The 14,448-nt window shown below is 45.3% G+C and overlaps 1 protein-coding gene across 7 annotated transcripts in view; it reads left to right on the plus strand.

Annotated features, from left to right (window-relative positions):
• LOC134980217 (uncharacterized) overlaps positions 1-14,448 on the plus strand; it is a 132,701-nt gene that overhangs the window by 77,873 nt on the left and 40,380 nt on the right. For all 7 annotated transcript variants that reach the window (XM_063946927.1, XM_063946931.1, XM_063946926.1 and 4 more), the window contains 2 exons: positions 7,491-7,802; positions 10,038-10,253. In XM_063946927.1, the coding sequence (XP_063802997.1) occupies positions 7,491-7,802; positions 10,038-10,253 (528 nt within the window). The remainder of the gene's footprint in view (positions 1-7,490; positions 7,803-10,037; positions 10,254-14,448) is intronic.

Below are 14,448 nucleotides of genomic sequence, written 5' to 3' on the forward strand. Positions count from 1 at the left end.
GGATATCCTAGGTGCTGTCTACGGAAATGCGAGGAGGCTGCATAACCTCCAAAGATGACTGAACTACGACCTCCTGGTTGATGTAAAAAGCTAGAGACCACCCTCGGTAAGCAACTCAATAGATTGCGAAGGACCATCTGATCTACACTGAAAACAAGAGGAGAAAACTATTCTAGCTGATGAAATGGCAAGGAAGAAAACTGTCTTCCATGAGAGTCATCTAAGCTCCACGCAGCCTAGGCTCAAAGGGAGCAGACTGTAGGACCCGTGCGCTAAAAACAAATGACACAAAGTAACCAGGGCCTCAATGGAGGCCGGATGAACAGGATACCAGAGCCAGCTGGCGTTAGAAAGTACAGACATGTCGGCGACCTGGACCTTAAAGGACTAGAGTGCAACCTCAGGCCTGGAGAAATGCAGGGAATCGTGAGACTTGATGACCGCGGGTTAATTATTTTGGCAGAACAGCATGCAAAGTTAGTATGCCAGACGTGGTAATAAATGCTGGTATAGATCTGTAAATGCTGATTTACTTACAGGACTAAAAGCAATACTTAAAACCACACTTAATACACTTTAAAATCCGGCCGCTGTATGCAATCCTTAACCTACGTACTAATTACTCAGTTAGCGTACAAAGTCCCGTACCGTGTACGCACTTTGCATACTAACGCTGCGACGGACGTACAGAGTACACGCGGTGCATACACACACAACGACACGCCGTGAGCACTATGCAGCTTCACGTGTGTCTTAAATACACTTACAAATCTAGCAGAGAAAGAGTCATGACACCAATTGTATTTAGGAAGTTGGGATCCGACCCGCCAACATATAATTGATAAAAGGGGGTTACAACAAAGATACAATTACAATAACAGAAAAGAGGCTACAGTCAATGGTACATACGTTTGTTCACCTGCGCTTCCCAGTCCGGTCCTCAATCATCAAGGTAGATGATCTTCAGAGATTGTGACTGACCTGGCCTGCAGCTGGCTTTTTATACATTTGTCCAAAACCTAGCACAATGGAAACTGTAATCTTTGTTCATTGGACACTGGGATGGTCATTTACAGTACAGGAGAGGTCATAGGTCTGTTTGAATAGGTGGGCGATGTCTGGTCCAGGTGCACTTGCAGATGTTCGCCTCTGGGTTTCCGCCGCATATCAAGAGTACAGTAAATACAGTTAATATTTATATTCTGCTCCTGCGCATAACTATTCGCAGGAGCGTGCGATCTTCTGCAAACCAACACCGGAATATTGCTCTTAAAATACCCTATAGCTGGATACCAAACACCACCTTATAACCTTATTCTGTCCCCTCCTATCCTGTAAAGGTGAATCCCTTTGATCTTATACCCTTTAAACAAGTGTAACTCACTGGTGTGGTGCAGGGAGACTATATGTACATTGTGCACTATGTGGATTAAATATGTAATGTGTTTTTATGGCTTTTCCATGCGATTACAAACACTACCATAATTACTCATACCACGCGCTAATACGCAGGACCGCGGGAGCGATCATACGCAAATTGCGAATATGCGCACGCACGGCAGAACAAGTAAGCGCACGGAGGCCATCTGTGTGTAGTTTGTACGTGATGTGTGTACTGAAATATTTTCGACTTCGACAGACCGTTTCATGGTTATGAGCATGATAGTAATGTTCCTCCTAGAGAAAAAAAACCTTTTTGGTCTTTATGATGGATGTCACCAAAGCGTTCTCGTCCAAACAAGATAGGCTAGATCCAGATGAAGGCAGGGGCCAAAGACCGGAGATTCAGTCGTGACGTAGAGAATCCGAAGAACATAATAGCACCCTTATCATAGTCAATGTGGATCTACCAAGATTATCCTGTCGCCTACCCGCCAGAACTCGTGGAGAACCTGGGAAATGTTTGTCCACGGAATTGCCACAGCGTCTGGCAGGAAAGATGCGGGATCATTATGTTGAAGCTGAATCTCAGCAGCTGGAGACACTATCATGACTACTTTTGGGAACCCTAATGGTGAACCTGAAAGTAACACTTCTAGATGCAGGGCCTACCTACCAGAATGCATGTCCCGGCTACTGAGAGTTTGTTTACTGGAAATAAACACAGCCACCAGAGCAGATAGAGAACGCTATGCCTATTGGAAATATAGCTTACCTCCCTCAAGGCACCTCGGCTGTGATGATTATGAAAGTGACAACTGTCGCGTTGTCCGACTGTATATTAAATGAACAACCAGAGGAATGGCCAGCTAATTGAAGTGGTCTAGTCTGTGGGCCACTATGAGTTCCCAGAGGTTGGTATCGGGATCCCGGCGGTCAGCATCCTGACGCCAGGATCCCGGCCGCAGAATGCCGGCGACTGGGGGGTGAATGCAACAAAGCTCTTTGGGGGCTCGCCGCGTGCTCGGTGGCGAGTGGTTCTATTCCCACTTTTTTTGGTCCTGATTCCAAAATGGGCGACCCTGGACCAGAACAGCCACATTTGAGGGAGTGGCGTACCCATGCAAACTGTTATTCCTGGCCAGACCTTACAATAGCCGAGGAATTTTTTACTACTTCCGCTATACGTCAGTCTTTAGGAGCCATGCCTGATGTAAGTGAGTCATTGAAGATAAAAAATAGCGGTCTTACTAGTTCAGAGTGAAGCTTCATAAGAACCCTTGGCTGAATTCCGTTGGGACCAGGTGATTTATTAATCTTAATTTATTGAGATTGTGTTTTAATCCCTGCTTCTGGTTCTCTCTTATGAAGACCGATGCGAAAAACTCATTTAATTTGTCTGCTATGTCTTTATCGGTTTTTAATTAAGACTCCCGGTTTGTCATTTATAGGGTCTATACTCTCCTTAAATCTTTTGCTGTTGATAGATTAAAAAAAAAAATGGGAGCTTGACTTGCTTTCCTTTGCTACCAGCTTTTCAGTTTTTACTTTAGCCACTTTCATTTCTTTTTTGCATATTTTGTTAAAATCCTTATAGTGCTGGAATGACTGCATTCCCGTCAGATTTGTATTTTTTGAATGCTCACGCTTTTTTTTCCCATTAGTTTTAGACTTTGAGGTTTCTTGGTAACCTGAATGCCAGAGCTCGGGTACATCCGCTTTAGTGACTGGGATGGGATATCCCCTTTCTAAGGTTACATTTTTCCTCTTTAATTAAATTGCACTGATGGCCAAAATTTCATAAACTGCTGAGCAGCTACTTGGCAAACTATTTACTTGTGAACTTTAATAAAAAGTCCTTTGCAGCCAAGGTACCAGATATAACCATTGTACCTTCCCAAGAAGCCTCCACTCAGGATCCCTACAGTGTGTCCTGTAGAATAGATGGAGCAGATATGACTCTCACCTGCAGCATAACCAGCACACATGATATAGCTGAGCTGTATGACCCAAACATCTGCCCGTACAACACCCTGGGCCACGGCACCGCTTGAACACCCGTCCCTATGGCCCTGATTTGATAATCCAGTTATTCAATATGTGACCGCCGTTTCAAAATATGATTGTCTGTGTCTATATTAAGGCTTAAAGGTTATTCATTTGTAAATAGAAGACTTGGTTTCAGGTAATCTGAAGCCGTCCTCTGTAGGTTGCTTCATGAACTTGAGCTTTTCTGTAAAATTGTTATGCTTGTAAAGCAACCATTTATTTAAGCCTGCATTAGTTTTACTTTTGGTTACATGTTTTTTACTTCATGGTTTTTAATCTCATAGGGGTCTATTCAATTCAATGCAATGTGAATAATGGACACTGGTCCTGGAGATATTAAATTCAGCACACGGTTATGTTGGAGAAGGCCGGAACTCGCGCCCTGAGCCGGGTGTTTAGTCACAAGTAATGGCATTCGCAGACTTAAGTGCCTCATCACGATGCTGTTTGAGCACGCTAAGGCACAAAACAGCATCTCGGCACTAGTTTTGTCGGATTTCTGCTTGCACCCCTCCTGAGTCGGACTTAACAGTGCACTGAATTGAATATCTCTGGGACCACCTTCCCAGCGCTATTCACATTGAATTGAACGACCCCATAAAGAGCAGCATCTTGTCATGAGAAGGTATTATTTTCCTGCGAACCTATCATTATTATTATTATTATTATTATTATTATTAATTACTTCTTTCGTATGCAGGCAAGCTACCGGATAATGACATTGTGACTCATGATGAAACCTTTGCTACAGATCCCTGCAGCGTGTCCTGTAGAATAGATGGGGCCAATATGACTCTCACCTGCGGCATATATAGCACACATGATATAGCTGAGCTGTATGACCCCGATATCTGCACCTGTGTTACACCCAATGCAGACTGCAACCGCTGTATCCTGGAGGAATCCTGCAGGATAGGTAATGAGGAGATGTTCTAGAGATACAAAGTATTTCTGCAGTGGGGTACACTGTGTTCCACATAAAATACATGAGTGTAGAGATGGATCTTGATCCAGGTGTGGATAAGGGCTTGCGTCTGGGTTCCATTAAGGTTCAGATTTCAGCCCTCTCCATTTTCTTCCAGAAGAAATTGGCAGTGTTGACAGATGTTCAGACCTTCTTGCAAGGGGTACTCCACATACAACCTCCTTTTGTGCCGCCTACGGCACCCTGGGATCTGAATGTGGTGTTGGAATTTATACAGTCCTCCTGGTTTGAACCTCTTCTGACGGTAGAAGACAAGTACCTCACGTGTAAGACAGTGATGTTACTGGCCATGGCTTCTGCTTGACGTGTCTCAGAATTGATCTTTTACGAAGACAGAGCGGAGCTCCGGACTAGACAGCAGTTCCTGACGAATGTTGTCTCTGCATTTCACTTGAATCAGCCTCTTGTGATTCTGTTCATTTCTGGCGCTTCTGCTCCTCCGGAGGCATTGGATACTGTTCCGAGCCTTGAAGATCTATGTCAAGAGAACGGCTCGGATCAGAAAGACGGATTCCTTGTTCATGCTATATGATGCACAGAAAAAGGGTTGTCCTGCTTCAAAGCAGTCCATTGCTCGTTGGATTAGGCTTACTATCCAACAGGCCTATGTGTCGGCAGCCTTACCTGTTCCTAAGTCTCTGAAGGCCCACTCTACAGGATCTGTGAGATCTTCCTGGGCGGCTGCCTGTGGAGTCTCGGCCTTGCAGTTATGTCGAGCTGCTACCTGATCAGGGAAGAACACCTTTGTGAAGTTCTACAAGTTTGATACCCTGGCCAAAGAGGATACCCAGCAGTCTCCGCACGTTCCCGTCCGTTCTGGAAGCTTTGGGACGTCCCCATCGTAGTAGATTCCCCCAATATCCCTTATGGATGCTAGAGAAAATAGGATTTTAATTACCTACCGGTAAATCCTTTTCTCGTAGTGCATAAGGGATACTGGGCGCCCGCCTCAGTGCGGTGACTTTTCTGAAGGTTCTCGTTGTATGGTTACCTGTTCAGCTGTTTCTGTTGTTGTTACCAGCCGTTGCTGGTTGTTATATGTTAGTGGTGTGCTGGTATGTAAATCTCACCCCTCTTTGTTATCATATTTCCTTCTCTCATATATGTCCTTTCTCCTTCGGGCATGTTTTTACCTATAACTGCCTGTGGGAGGGGGCATAGAGGGAAGGAGCCAGCACACCCAGTGAAGAAAATTTAAAGTTCACTAGCTCGTTTGGACCCCGTCTATACCCCATTGTACTAGATCCCCCCAATATCCCTTATGGACTACGAGAAAAGGATTTAGCGGTAGGTAATTAAAATCCTATTATTACTCGTAGCAGTATCGCATGAATCGTTTGTCCAATTTATCTCCGGATAGTTAAAATCTCCCATCACTACTATGTCTCCTACTTTTTAAATTTGCTTCAGTAACGGTTCCTCATCAGACACATTAATACCAGGCGGCTTGTACCATAGCCCCATTACTATTTTTATATGTTCCCCCGCAAGCAATTTTTTACCCATAACGTCTCAACATTATTTCCAGTCCCCTCGTGAATATCTTCCCGTATATAAGGTTTTATAAACGGCTTTATGTAAAGACACACCCCTCCAACCCTTTTTATTTAATCTGTCTCTCCTGAACAGCGTATAACCTTCTAGATTGACTGTCCAATCATGAGATCCGTCCCACCAAGTTAAAGTAATGCCTATAATATCATACTGTTTGCTTGCTGGAAGGACTTCTAGTTCCCCCTTTTTACCTGTAATGCTTCTAGCGTTTACATACATAGAATTAAGATAAGTATTCCCCCTAGTGCTAGGGACATAATTTTCTATATTCAGTAATGATGACTCATAATCATCGTTAGTTAGTGTTTTGGCAATACCCTTGTTAATACCCTTGCCGTCTGCTCTTTCCTTCCCCCCTTCTCCACCCCCATTTTGTTCATTACATCCATCCTCACTATTCTCACTGCATGACCCGTAGTTTCTAGCTAAACCCTCCCCCCAGGCTCCTAGTTTAAAAATTCCTCCAACCTTATAATCATTCCCCCCCCCCCCCCCCTTCCAGCACTCCGGCCCCCCTCCTCATTCAGGTGTAATTGACAAAAGAGATAGCGCCTGACTGAGAAGTCCGCCCAATGTTTCAGAAATACAAACCCTTTATTCCTACACCAGTCTCTAAGCCACACATTTACCTCCCTAATCTCCCTCTGCCTCCCTGGGCTAGCGCGTGGCACCGGTAATATTTCGGAGAAAATTACCTTAGAGGTCCTTGCCTTTAGTTTTTGGCCTAATGGATGGACGGAAGTGTGTGTGCAGATGGGCCCTTGAAAACCGGGGGATTCACACAAAGTTCCACCATGGATCTACATTGGCAATCATTAGACAAGCGGAATGGGAGCTCTCATATAGCGGGACAAGTAGTAGCCCAAAGCTCTCCCCTCACTGTGAATAGATGCACATGGCATCTATTCACAGGCGGTGACCGCTACACTGCAACGTCTTCCACCTGCGGGACACTGCGGCCAGCAGGTGGGGACAAAAGAGGGCAGGCTGTTTTAGTGGAGAGCAGTCAGAAGGGCAAGGCACAGATTGCCATTTTAAAATAAGGGGCAGGGTGCGGCACCCTGCTGAACCGGGTCTGGGACTCCAGGTCGACACCAAAAAGGTCGACACACTTTAGGTCGACACACCTTAGGTCGACATAGAAAAAGGTCAACATTAGTTTATGTTTTTTTGGTGTTGTTTTCTCCGTAATGTGACGGGAAGCCCCAATTAGTGCACCGCGTCCCGCTGCGCTCGGCACTAGTTTCTGTTCCCAATTGTAGTCCACGTGGATCGTAAAGTATGAAAAAGTCCAAAAAATGAAGAAGAATTTTTTTTTGAAAAACTCATGTCAACCTTTTGTCTATGTCAACCTAAGGCGTGTCGACCAATTGGTGTCGACCTGGAGTCCAGATACCTGCTGAAACAGCCTAATGGGTGCACTAGATTATGGAGTGTGGTTCCTGTGGTGATATATATGATGGTGATGCACGGTATCTAGGTATAGAGGATGTTCTTTCTAATGACGTGTTTGCATTTCTAGGTATGTTATCCAATGTATCCAATGAAGAGATCATACATGTATCTGCCACAGTGGGAGGGAATGTGACGCTGCCAGTCAGAGGATTACAAGGATTTACAGACATAGACTGGATGAGAGTTGGCGGGAATAACTTTGCTACAACAACACCGGATGGGAATGTAGATATTCGGGAAGATGATTATATAGGAAGACTGTACGGTTCTAATGATGGTTCTCTAACCATAACTAATTTAACAGCGGGACTCTACACCGCGAATATACAGCTATCTGATGGGAAATACATTTATAGAACGTATAATGTCAGCATTTCAGGTGAGTTCTACACCCTATACTCAGTTACCATAAAACATTATAGCCACAAACACCATAAAACCTAATATGATGTACATTAAAGTACTGTTTTATAATTTAAAAACAAAATGACATTAATGAACAGATGAAAAGTGAAACTTGCACACAGGAAGAATTTCCGATGGTAGAACAACCATCATCTTCCTCCCAAGACCCCAGCATTACACTATAGTAGGTTATACAGAAATATCTTCTGTAATAGGAAACGTCCGCACTGGAAGCCGCTGTGTACTCCAGCACTCACACGCCCTTTCCTCTTCCTCCTGACTTCAAGTGTAGCCACAATGCTGGATAACAGGAAACATAAGAGCTGGGGGAGACAACATAATAAATGTTACACCAGTCCTAATATTCAATATACTGTGTGTGTATCCTATTTGTAGTCCGCCGTGTACTTATTACACTTAATGTGTCAGTGGAGGATGGTCTACCAGACACTGATCAGAGCTGGCAGATGTACTGGAAAGTTTGTTACCGATGTTGTTGTGTGTGTACACACTGCTACATTGCTGCACTCTTACAGACCTACCTGATAAATCATTTAATATATATGGTAGAAAGCTGTTAGCAGGTAAGTTTCACAGGTTTATGGCTAGGTCACGTTTGTCAGCTCCAGGCTCTGAACAGGAACAATGTACAGATGGACCCTCGCTCATCTAGACTTCTCTGCTGCACATAGGTGCACCAAGGTTTATTAGCATAAGCCTTTCATCTATTGTTCTCAGCTGCAATACAATACAGAGAGAACAATACAGCAGGGGAGTAAGTCTGACTGACCTGGCTCACTTAATCCTATTAAAGGGATAAATGAGGAGGCCTCCATCTGTAGATTTGGTGTTAGCACTATTTTGTACAGTGTTGTTCTCTAGGGGTTTGGTTACTGGAGAACCTATTCTGATCTTAGAGAGTAGTATTACCTCTCATTAGTACGAACTTGGGGTCTGGGAATCGGGGTATCACTCATCGGTCCCCCTCACTGTGCACACTCCAGCGGGCGGCATGTTGGAGAAACACTGGCTTAGTAACGGTATGGAGAGTCCAGTGATACCATCTGCCATTGTATGCTCATTCCTGCGTGTTGTGCCCTGGTAACTCACTGCCAGTCGGAGTATGGTGGAGCAGTGGTGGGCACTGAAAAGACTTAGACTTTGAGGTTTCTTGGTAACCTGAATGCCAGAGCTCAGGTACATCCGCTTTAGTGACTGGGATGGGATATCCCCTTTCTAAGGTTACATTTTTCCTCTTTAATTAAATTGCACTGATGGCCAAAATTTCATAAACTGCTGAGCAGCTACTTGGAAAACTATTTACTTGTGAACTTTAATAAAAAGTCCTTTGCAGCCAAGGTACCAGATATAACCATTGTACCTTCCCAAGAAGCCTCCACTCAGTAGCCCTACAGTGTGTCCTGTAGAATAGATGGAGCAGATATGACTCTCACCTGCAGCATAACCAGCACACATGATATAGCTGAGCTGTATGACCCAAACATCTGCCCGTACAACACCCTGGGCCACGGCACCGCTTGAACACCCATCCCTATGGCCCTGATTTGATAATCCAGTTATTCAATATGTGACCGCCGTTACAAAATGTGATTGTCTGTGTCTATATTAAGGTTTAAAGGTTATTCCTTTGTAAATAGAAGACTTGGTTTCAGGTAATCTGAAGCCGTCCTCTGTAGGTTGCTTCATGAACTTGAGCTTTTCTGTAAAATTGTTATGCTTGTAAAACAACCATTTATTTAAGCCTGCGTTAGTTTTACTTTTGGTTTACATGTTTTTTACTTTCATGTTTTTAATTTCATAGGGGTCTATTCAATTCAATGCGATGTGAATAATGGACTGTTGTCCTGGAGATATTAAATTCAGCACACGGTTATATTGGAGAAGGCTGTGCCCTGAGCCGGGTGTTTAGTCACAAGTAATGGCATTCGCAGACTTAAGTGCCTCATCACGATGCTGTTTGAGCATGCTAAGGCACAAAACAGCATCTCGGCACTAGTTTTGTCAGATTTCTGCTCACACCCCTCCTGAGTCGGACTTAACAGTGCACTGAATTGAATATCTCCGGGACCACCTTCCCAGTGCTATTCACATCACATTGAATTGAATGACCCCATAAAGAGCAGCAATTGAGAAGGTATTATTTTCCTGCGAACCTATCATTATTATTAATCACTTCTTTCGTATGCAGGCAAGCTACCGGATAATGAGATTGTGACTCATGACGAAACCTCTGCTACAGATCCCTGCAGCGTGTCCTGTAGAATAGATGGGGCCAATATGACTCTCACCTGCGGCATAAATAGCACACATGATATAGATGGGCTGTATGACCCCAATATCTGCACCTGTATTACACCAAATGCAAACTGCAGCCGCTGTATCCTGGAGAAATCCTGCAGTACAGGTAATAATGAGGAGATCTGTAGACGCTATACTACACCTGTGTTAAACCCAGTGCAGGCTGCAGCCTCTGTACCCTGGAGAAATCCTGCAGTACAGGTAATAATGAGGAGATCTGTAGACGCTATACTACACCTGTGTTAAACCCAGTGCAGACTGCAGCCTCTGTACCCTGGAGAAATCCTGCAGGACAGGTAATAATGAGGAGATCGGTAGATGCCATACTACACCTGTGTTACACCCAGTGCAGACTGCAGCCGCTGTATCCTGGGGAAATCCTGCAGGACAGGTAATAATGAGATCTGTAGATGCTATACTACACCTGTGTTACACCCAGTGCAGGCTGCAGCCGCTGTATCCTGGGGAAATCCTGCAGGACAGGTAATAATGAGGAGATCTGTAGATGCTGTACTACACCTGTGTTACACCCAGTGCAGACTGCAGCCGCTGTATCCTGGAGAAATCCTGCAGGACAGGTAATAATGAGGAGATCTGTAGATGCTATACTACACCTGTGTTACACCCAGTGCAGACTGCAGCCGCTGTATCCTGGGGAAATCCTGCTGGACAGGTAATGATGAGAAGATCTGTAGATGCTATACTACACCTGTGTTACACCCAGTGCAGACTGCAGCCACTGTATCCTGGGGAAATCCTGCAGGACAGGTAATAATGAGGAGATCTGTAGATGATATACTACACCTGTGTTACACCCAGTGCAGACTGCAGCCGCTGTATCCTGGGGAAATCCTGCAGGACAGGTAATGATGAGGAGATGTGTAGATGCTATACTACACCTGTGTTACACCCAGTACAGGCTGCAGCCGCTGTATCCTGGGGAAATCCTGCAGGACAGGTAATAATGAGGAGATGTGTAGATGCTATACTACACCTGTGTTACACCCAGTTCAGACTGCAGCCGCTGTATCCTGGGGAAATCCTGCAGGACAGGTAATAATGAGGAGATCTGTAGATGCTATACTACACCTGTGTTACACTCAGTGCAGCTTGCAGCCGCTGTATCCTGGGGAAATCCTGCAGGACAGGTAATAATGAGGAGATGTGTAGATGCTATACTACACCTGTGTTACACCCAATGCAGACTGCAGCTGTTGTATCCTGGGGAAATCCTGCAGGACAGGTAATAATGAGGAGATCTGTAGATGATATACTACACCTGTGTTACACCCAGTGCAGACTGCAGCCACTGTATCCTGGGGAAATCCTGCAGGACAGGTAATAATGAGGAGATCTGTAGATGCTATACTACACCTGTGTTACACCCAGTGCAGACTGCAGCCGCTGTATCCTGGGGAAATCCTGCAGGACAGGTAATAATGAGGAGATCTGTAGATGATATACTACACCTGTGTTACACCCAGTGCAGCTTGCAGCCGCTGTATCCTGGGGAAATCCTGCAGGACAGGTAATAATGAGGAGATGTGTAGATGCTATATTACACCTGTGTTACACCCAGTGCAGACTGCAGCCGCTGTATCCTGGGGAAATCCTGCTGGACAGGTAATGATGAGAAGATCTGTAGATGCTATACTACACCTGTGTTACACCCAGTGCAGACTGCAGCCACTGTATCCTGGGGAAATCCTGCAGGACAGGTAATAATGAGGAGATCTGTAGATGATATACTACACCTGTGTTACACCCAGTGCAGACTGCAGCCGCTGTATCCTGGGGAAATCCTGCAGGACAGGTAATGATGAGGAGATGTGTAGATGCTATACTACACCTGTGTTACACCCAGTACAGGCTGCAGCCGCTGTATCCTGGGGAAATCCTGCAGGACAGGTAATAATGAGGAGATCTGTAGATGATATACTACACCTGTGTTACACCCAGTGCAGACTGCAGCCGCTGTATCCTGGGGAAATCCTGCAGGACAGGTAATGATGAGGAGATGTGTAGATGCTATACTACACCTGTGTTACACCCAGTACAGGCTGCAGCCGCTGTATCCTGGGGAAATCCTGCAGGACAGGTAATAATGAGGAGATGTGTAGATGCTATACTACACCTGTGTTACACCCAGTGCAGACTGCAGCCGCTGTATCCTGGGGAAATCCTGCTGGACAGGTAATAATGAGGAGATCTGTAGATGATATACTACACCTGTGTTACACCCAGTGCAGACTGCAGCCGCTGTATCCTGGGGAAATCCTGCAGGACAGGTAATGATGAGGAGATGTGTAGATGCTATACTACACCTGTGTTACACCCAGTACAGGCTGCAGCCGCTGTATCCTGGGGAAATCCTGTAGGACAGGTAATAATGAGGAGATCTGTAGATGATATACTACACCTGTGTTACACCCAGTGCAGACTGCAGCCGCTGTATCCTGGGGAAATCCTGCAGGACAGGTAATGATGAGGAGATGTGTAGATGCTATACTACACCTGTGTTACACCCAGTACAGGCTGCAGCCACTGTATCCTGGGGAAATCCTGCAGGACAGGTAATAATGAGGAGATGTGTAGATGCTATACTACACCTGTGTTACACCCAGTGCAGACTGCAGCCGCTGTATCCTGGGGAAATCCTGCAGGACAGGTAATAATGAGGAGATCTGTAGATGCTATACTACACCTGTGTTACACTCAGTGCAGCTTGCAGCCGCTGTATCCTGGGGAAATCCTGCAGGACAGGTAATAATGAGGAGATGTGTAGATGCTATACTACACCTGTGTTACACTCAGTGCAGCTTGCAGCCGCTGTATCCTGGGGAAATCCTGCAGGACAGGTAATAATGAGGAGATGTGTAGATGCTATACTACACCTGTGTTACACCCAGTGCAGACTGCAGCCGCTGTATCCTGGGGAAATCCTGCAGGACAGGTAATAATGAGGAGATCTGTAGATGATATACTACACCTGTGTTACACCCAGTGCAGCTTGCAGCCGCTGTATCCTGGGGAAATCCTGCAGGACAGGTAATAATGAGGAGATGTGTAGATGCTATACTACACCTGTGTTACACACAGTGCAGACTGCAGCCGCTGTATCCTGGGGAAATCCTGCAGGACAGGTAATAATGAGGAGATGTGTAGATGCTATACTACACCTGTGTTACACCCAGTGCAGACTGCAGCCACTGTATCCTGGGGAAATCCTGCAGGACAGGTAATGATGAGAAGATCTGTAGATGCTATACTACACCTGTGTTACACCCAGTGCAGACTGCAGCCTCTGTATCCTGGGGAAATCCTGCAGGACAGGTAATAATGAGATCTGTAGATGCTATACTACACCTGTGTTACACCCAGTGCAGACTGCAGCCGCTGTATCCTGGGGAAATCCTGCAGGACAGGTAATAATGAGGAGATCTGTAGATGCCATACTACACCTGTATTACACCCAGTGCAGACTGCAGCCGCTGTATCCTGGGGAAATCCTGCAGGACAGGTAATAATGAGGAGATATGTAGATGCTATACTACACCTGTGTTACACCCAGTGCAGACTGCAGCTGCTGTATCCCCGGGAAATCCTGCAGGACAGGTAATAATGAGGAGATATGTAGATGCTATACTACACCTGTGTTACACCCAGTGCAGACTGCAGCCGCTGTATCCTGGGGAAATCCTGCAGGACAGGTAATAATGAGGAGATGTGTAGATGCTATACTACACCGTGTTACACCCAGTGCAGACTGCAGCCGCTGTATCCTGGGGAAATCCTGCAGGACAGGTAATAATGAGGAGATATGTAGATGCTATACTACACCGTGTTACACCCAGTGCAGACTGCAGCCGCTGTATCCTGGGGAAATCCTGCAGGACAGGTAATAATGAGGAGATATGTAGATGCTATACTACACCTGTGTTACACCCAGTGCAGACTGCAGCCGCTGTATCCTGGGGAAATCCTGCAGGACAGGTAATAATGAGGAGATCTGTAGATGCTATACTACACCTGTGTTGCACCCAGTGCAGACTGCAGCTGCTGTATCCTGGGGAAATCATGCAGGACAGGTAATGATGAGATGTTACGCAGGTAGAAAGCATCTATGTCTGAGTATACTTGTATACATGTATGAATTACTGTAAGAGAAACCAACAAACATTCCAGAACATTGTATTAAAATCAATTCACTGAGAAAAGACTTCTCTGATTCCTAGGAAAGGTTTCTAGATTGTATGATTGGTCCCTAGTATTGTCTAGTCATCCACTATTGGTGTATCACT

Source organism: Pseudophryne corroboree, chromosome 12, assembly GCF_028390025.1.
Source record: "Pseudophryne corroboree isolate aPseCor3 chromosome 12, aPseCor3.hap2, whole genome shotgun sequence".
Lineage (NCBI taxonomy): Eukaryota > Metazoa > Chordata > Amphibia > Anura > Myobatrachidae > Pseudophryne > Pseudophryne corroboree.